This window comes from Cephus cinctus, unplaced genomic scaffold (genome assembly GCF_000341935.2).
Source record: "Cephus cinctus unplaced genomic scaffold, Ccin1 Ccin1_scaffold0330, whole genome shotgun sequence".
Classification (NCBI taxonomy): domain Eukaryota; kingdom Metazoa; phylum Arthropoda; class Insecta; order Hymenoptera; family Cephidae; genus Cephus; species Cephus cinctus.
In genome coordinates, this window is record NW_014333027.1 from 2,441,615 (window position 1) to 2,448,818 (window position 7,204).

Consider the following 7,204-nt stretch of genomic DNA (forward strand, 5'->3'; position numbering starts at 1 on the left):
TGACAGCGTGTAGAAATTTGTGAATGCGGGTTCCGCGCCTGCTGGTTGGTACTTGGAGTCTTCAAGGACGAATCTCCTGTTGGTATCTCGTCCTACGCCCTCTTCTCATCCTACTCGTACGAGAAGAAGACTCGTAGCACGGTAGCGCGGCCTCGTGGTTTAAATCATATTAAGGTAAGTCCGTGAATAAGCGGGATTATAGAGCCTGATTCAAAGTTGACCGTCCGACCTAACTCTGAGTTCTTGGAGGCACTAATACCGTGACTTGTGCTAAGGACGGATGGCACAATCCTATGAGGATTATAGGAATCGTTTAAGAGTGTACAGTAAAGTCAAAAGGTAGTGACACTACGTAGCCCGTATTTTCAAAAGTCCTGCTACTTCTCAGCACAGCTGTCAGTGGTCAATCATGTGCAAGTACATTTTCGATAAATGGACTTGAAACAAGAAAGGCACTCTGGCACTAAGTATAAGAAACTAACAGTGACCTGTATATGTACAAGCTACGCCTTCTTTTGAAACAACCTGTACTTGACGAGGGACGACGAGAGACGGCCCGAGAGAGCACTCAAGTACGATAAAATAAAATCTCTCTATAAAAACCCTTTTCCCTTCAGGTGCCAGGAGTACTTTGATGAATATTGATGCAAAAAGCGTGTCGCTGTTTCAACGTCCACGGCCCGTGAAGGACTCAAAACCGCATGGTCGTTCCACGATGTTAAATCCGGTATGGATGATTTTAAAAATTGCCCCCAAAAAATGCCAGGGCTAACCCATAAACTGGGCGCTGCACGTTATATAGAACTGAAAGTGTTTCCTCTTTTACTTGAGCTACCTGAAACAAAAAAAAAAGATAAAGTTAACACAACCCAGTGAAATCCCTATCCTTTCCTTTCTAGTAGTTAGCTCCTTTCCTTTTTTTTTTTTATCTACTTTCCAAAGAAACTCGAGCACCCATAAGATAGGCAGAGGTGTAGGTACGTCGTGTGGCAGGTAGTTAAGTGGTCCTTTGGTCGTGATGCTGAAGTGAAAAAAGAAAAATATAGGGACGGAGAAAGAGAGGGGAACAAGTGTGAGGCTACCTAGGGTTGGAAAAAACATGAGGTCACTGCACTCCGAAGGAGTATCTGTAACCATCTGTGCTCACTTAAGCTTTAGATAGAGACCCTCTATAGTAAGAGGTACTGAGGAACTTACCAGGCTTGGTCCACTCCCAGTCTTACAAGACCGGTACGCGTTCCTTTGAGCGTTCTCCAATGTCTGCAGGGTGTCTAGCCAAGGGTAAAAGTAGCCCCTTGGGATACGATCTGTATCACGTTCCATCCCTATTAAGTCCCTATAAGGAACCATATATCAATAAGAACGAGTATTGTTCCAATAGGCAAGATACGTGAATAGTCATATTTACGTACCAAAATGAGGCCTGAGCCTGGGCAGTTGCAGCAAAGAGAATTCTTATACGGGGTCCCGTAGAAAGTCGACTGTGGTATTCAAAGCCTCTTGCTGGAGAAGTCCCATCTGAATAATCACGAAACCTTAAAAATATATCAAATCCTGACCATGTTAAAAATCACCACGAACACATATCTGTATATGCATGATAAAGATACGTATTAAATATGAATGTCTTTTATTATGGGGTATACCCGAGAGTCACGTAAACACCATGAACATCGTGCTCGAGGAATCACTCATGGGATCAAGACCCCCATGAAGGAATTAAGACACGCGTGACTCCCTTGAACCACTTTCAATGTGATACGGCAATAGGAGTAGGGTCCCAAAAGAAGAAAGGATGAAAGTTCTATAGAATAGAAAACACCATGGAATCACGCTTGTTCCGTATGAAAAAGTATTCATTTTTTGTTTTTCAGACACATAGCAGTCTGTTCTAACGTGATACTCATAATCATGGAGATGGTAAGTATCGTGAGTAATATCCCATTAATGTTTCCCGGTGGGCCCGCTACGGGCCCATTTTAATGGGGCCCTTCAAGGTGGAATCGAGCCTATACGATATTCCATTCGCGTTCGTGGCAGTCTAATTTAAGCTGCCCGTTTTTCGTGCGATACGCAAGGCCCAACCGTACTGGTTGGGTCCCATACGAGTTTAGTGAGGATAGTTATGGTTATGCGAGATCGGTACAGCCATAACATTATACCACGTTCAAAGTTATGGTGCCCCAGAGCCCAGCTTGTGCGATGCTCAAATCTCTCTACGTGTTTCTCGCCCATTCTCAACCTCGCTTGGGCCTTATATTGAACCCCATAACGCCTGTTGTCAATACTTGCGTCATCCTTACTGGCACCTAATACTCTTCAAGTTATATTGGCTATCTCAACTATTCGGTTACTCGTATTCGTTTGAACAGCTTAGTCCCTGACTAGATTCTGGGCCTTATCCAACGTCACCGGGTCCCAGCGATTCCTATGGATACCCATTCCCCTCGCGTGTTCCCTACTATTTGCTCCTTTTTTCACGGAGGCTTTGCTGACCCTGCCTGGAGCCTCGAATGGCGCAATTTGTCCGAGAAAGGGCCCTTAAAAGAAAAGGGACGGGGGCCCCTTTATCGCTTCCAAGGATCTCAGCTTTCTGCGAGTTCCAGGATCTCACTGTTACTGACCTAATTTTAATAAGACCCAAGTACTCCATATTCTTTCTCCCCATATTTTTATCCGTTCACAAAAATATTTTTCTATAAAACTTCATCAGCCTAATCTGCCCCTTATGGTCCCAGTAACCTAACGAAATGTACAATAAATTATGATTACAATAATTCAACAAGATATCTTAGTGATAACCATGCTTGGACATATGCAATCCTTGAAATAGGTGGAATTAATGGCTGATACTAGAGAGTGCGTCTAAGAAAAGAAAAAAAGATGGCCATCACGAAGGTTAAGACAAGTTCCAGAGAAATGAGACCAAGAACGAGGATGATGCCAGGCTGCATTATTTACGACTCCGACAAATAATAACGAAGGCCCTTTTCAACCACGTGTTTATGTATGTGCACAGTATATACAGTATATATCGACATATATACCGGTACCACCCATCACTGACTGTGTATAGGAGATAGGTGTGGGATGGCTCCCGAACTACGCGGACCATTCTTCCACGAGGGGCTGTACAGGCCAAGGGAAACATTTCTACGGACAAAAAATGTTCACAAGCACCATCAATGATTCTCCACCGCGTCCAAGGAATACTAAACTATTTTATTATGTGAATAAAAAAAAAATTAAAATATATAAAACCAATATTTGTCTCGCCTCTCACGATTATTGTCTCCTAGAGTCTCGAAACGACTCGTAACTACTACTAGTCCTAAATAATACGGCAATTCCACCGTCTCGCGTCTCCTTCATACATGCCTACAGTGCCCCCACCCAAAGTACCTCGTTCGCTGTCGGCTAATGATAATAACACGTCAGGTCCGTCGAGACTCACCCGAGAAAACCCGTTGCAGCCCGTTAATGCATAACATTACACTGTGAATGCTTAAAGACTATTACACTCGCATACGAGCACCTATTCAAGCATACGTTACAGCTCACTCGTACCTATATTCACGGTATAAGTGTACCTAGTAAAAAGGTACCAGGAGACAAAAGAAAAATGAGAAGTTAAAATAAGAACCCCAAAAGAAAATAAATAGTACGCGCCTGCCTGCCTGAAGAAATTATTAAAACTTATAGAAATCGCTATTAATCTTCTCTCGAAGTCCGAAGGCGATAAGAGACACAGAAAAAACCCAGCAAGCGACTAGTGTACTTTTCAGAGCTTGCACGAGGCCAAGAAAAGGAAGGCTAATGCTAAGATGAAGAAGAAAAGCGTTGAAAAAGAAAGATAAAAATCGATGCGAGTCTCAACAGAGCGGCCTATGTTTACGCACTATCGTGGATCGTACGCACAAGTTGTAAATTACCACGTGTCCAGGCGTGCTGCTCGCTTTTACTATTTCAAGATGCTGTCTCGCACTACTTCTACCAAGCATCCCCGATGCTCCAGCCATCCATAGGCCTGTGCGTACACGCATGTGTACCTCGTGTACATAACGTAAGTATATTATACGAGACCCCTCTGTACCAGGCGTGTATGAGTAAATTGCACGGTTACTGGAGTAGGTATGTAAGCCGTGTAAACTTGTTCTTAGTTACGAATATTCTCAGTGCTTCTCTTATGTCTTAATCCACAGTCCATTCCAATGATCCTGGTTCGTTCCGTGCTGATTATCCGATCCCCGTGCGAGAATCTACAAAATCAATAAGGACGTTTTATTTTTCGGACTACAGGAACCTGCTGACAATTGAAGGAGAGGAGGAAGGGAACAAGGCTTAAATTATACAGGATGCAATTACAGCTAGCGCCTCTCGCGGATTGAATTGAATTAAAATTCGCTCGTGTTCCCGCAAGTGGTCGTGTGTTGGGACACACTTCGCTCAACTGTATCCATCCAAGTTCAATGTAAAAGGAGCAACGGAAGGGACAAGGGCAGTGGTGAGGTGGGGGGACGGAGAGGAGGGAGTAAGTGAAAAGTGGATAAAAAGGAAGGACGAGCCATGTGGACGAGAAGGTGGAGGAGGTGGTAAGGAGCAACAAAACATCCGTGACGCCGTTGCGAGTCGAAGAAATAAAGTTTTCTTCCGTAGGGCTGTGTGCGTGCGAGAGAGAGAGGGAGATAGGGCTGAATAAAAGAAAGTAAAAGATAGCTACAGAGAGCATAGAGTGGAGTGTATACTGAAAAGGATGCTGATCCTCTGCTCTCTCGCTTACTCCTGAACCAGGGATGTAAGTCAGAAAGGTTCCTACACACTGCATGGACGTTCATTCAACAAATCACTTTGATCTAGTTTCGTTCGGCTGGTTTACTTTTACTTTTAAGAAAAAAAAAAGAATGAGTCGTTAACGATGTCGATCTCGATTAAAGGTCACTTTTTTCGAATTCCTATATGAATTCTACTGCCATACAAAATTACTGACTTCTGCTTCTTCAATTTTTATGAATTTTCAATAAAGATATATCTATTAGATATCACCGCAATACGATTACCCGTGCTAGTCTGTCGTTGATAAAGAATGAGACCGCGAGAAGGTTTGCACAACGATTAACCATAGGATGTGGGTTAATCGTGGCTGTCTGAAAACCACAGCCACGTCCAAGGACTTCCGAGTAATCCGACCCTGACATCACGTTAGCCACTGACGACAGGATGAGCGCGTTGGATCAGTCAGGAAATCCGTTCGCGGTTCACCCAGTGAACCTAGTTTCGATGTTTGTGTCTAGTACAAAAAAAAACAATACCAACTTGGCAACCCAATTGCACGTGCGTCCAAAAGACAATAAAGAGTCGATTAATCGAAGAAACAAACGATATATAAAAATGAACTTTCTTCAGTACCCAGCAAAGATAATCTAAAGTCTTAAGGCTAATCCACACGCAAGATATACCTGTAAGAAAATATGTCCTGTTCGCTCAGTGATGTCGGCCCTGGACCGCTGGCGCAGGTTAAAATAAATTTAAAAAAAGAAACTACACGACGAAGAAGAAGAAGAAACAGAGAGGTAGGAGGAGAGGGCAGTAAAGAAGAGAAGAAAGAAATAAAGAAAAATGAAGTACAGAACCAAATGGCAAAAGGGACAAAAACCCAACGGCGTCGGTTCTATAGTGCGTCCCCATAGTAATCTACAGTACGTTAAGACGTAGTATGGATGCCGTACGTACGTACGTTCAGGATAGTCTGCGTACTACTAAATCCCGTATAGGTCCCGCTTCACACAGGGCTATATAGTTGCACTATAGTAAACGAGCAAAGCTGATAACCAGTAGAAGTCAAGGTCCCAAGAGCCTGGGTCCCTGATGCCCAGCAACGGCTCGCGTATTTACCAAATATCATTGAATCGCTTTCGCTGCTACTCAACCTGCACACAGAAACCCAAGCACCATACAGTATATCCTTAAACCCATAAATACAATGAAAAACACACTAAAGTAGAGTCAACAGAAAATCTACTTTACCATTCGAGATCTAATTACCTACAGAGTCTCCAAACGACGCTCCGTCAGTATCAAATCATCCGACCACGGGGTCATTGTACTTCTCGATTGTTCCCAGATATATGTTATCGAGTCACAATGACCAAGCTCTTCCGACTCGATAACCATAAGAGCCCGACCCCGTAACAGCCTTTTGGAAACGTCCCTTCCGTCAGTGCAGCCTCCTGCCAAGTTACCGGGCCATCGTGTATTTATCTCTGTTTAACCGTGAAGCGAAGACGACCCTCTTCTGGTAGCCGTACGTGGAGTGCAGTAGCCGCGGCACGTAGAAGCATTCGGAAGAGAGGTGAAAAGGAGCAAGAGAGGATTATAGCAGTGGGACTCTCGAGATAAAGAGACAGCTACATATAAGTGCCGAGGGTGCTGTGATAAAGTCCACGTGATACGTGCCTAGAAAAAAAAATGCATTAAATCAATTTAATGCTAAACCGATGTTCCAGTACCGGAGCAGCTTCCTAACTACGTCACGGCGCGTGACAGTGAACGATCACGTAGCTGATGAAAAACCCGTGGTGTAAACGAGAAACCAGAAAGAAAGTGAAACAAGGAGCAATAGGTATAAAATGAATGGACATTTTTTTTTCCAACAAACTTTTTTCCTATTCTCTTTCCACGACCGTAGGTTACTCCTACTTTACCGACATTCTATCTAATATTTTTCAATGCTACGTACACGTCGTTCACGCAATGATAACGACGTTCCGGATATCGAGAAATCAATTCGCATACTGCACCAAGCTCGTAAAGGTATCCTTGAAAGCACTTTACCCCGGTATCCCCGGCTGTTAGACGCAGAGCATGATTTACACGTCGTAAAGTCCCCGCGCTCTTTCGAGCAGCCATTCGAGTGGGAATGTAAATATATGCATGGTTGCCCGACTACAGGTATGCGTATCTATATATATATTGTATATAAGAGATACGTGGGTGTATTAGCACGGTTAACGTACGAGCAGTGTGCCAGAGAGAATGACGTCACTTACGCACGCCCTTGTAGAAAGGTCACGTGCCATGGCGAGGAGGTAACGTTTACGAAATGCCAATTTCAATATTCAATCGCGAGAAGCTCGAAGTCACGAGAATTGCCGAATGACAAAATTTAATGCTCGTTGCGAGTAATATTTGATACGTGACAAATGTG

At 43.6% G+C, this 7,204-nt stretch overlaps 1 protein-coding gene and 1 long non-coding RNA gene across 3 annotated transcripts; one reads left to right on the forward strand and one right to left on the reverse strand.

Moving 5' to 3' along the window:
* Nucleotides 1-619: 619 nt before the first annotated feature.
* On the forward strand, nt 620-3,474 carry LOC112494220. The gene is made up of 3 exons (XR_003059459.1): nt 620-727; nt 1,875-3,007; nt 3,077-3,474. It is a non-coding gene; the product is annotated as an uncharacterized LOC112494220 (long non-coding RNA).
* On the reverse strand, nt 716-4,546 carry LOC107266586. Of its 2 annotated transcripts, none has more exons than XM_025084157.1 (4): nt 3,919-4,546; nt 1,413-1,535; nt 1,198-1,336; nt 716-835 (listed from the first exon to the last, which is right to left on the reverse strand). In XM_025084157.1, exons 1-4 carry the CDS (start codon nt 4,041-4,043, stop codon nt 740-742), a joined length of 483 nt encoding a protein of 160 aa, XP_024939925.1. In that variant the 5' UTR covers nt 4,044-4,546; the 3' UTR covers nt 716-739. The 2 variants fall into 2 exon arrangements, with proteins under 2 accessions (XP_024939925.1, XP_024939926.1); XM_025084158.1 differs by lacking the exon at nt 3,919-4,546 and adding an exon at nt 3,455-3,500 and having other exon boundaries at nt 1,413-1,518.
* Nucleotides 4,547-7,204: the final 2,658 nt, after the last annotated feature.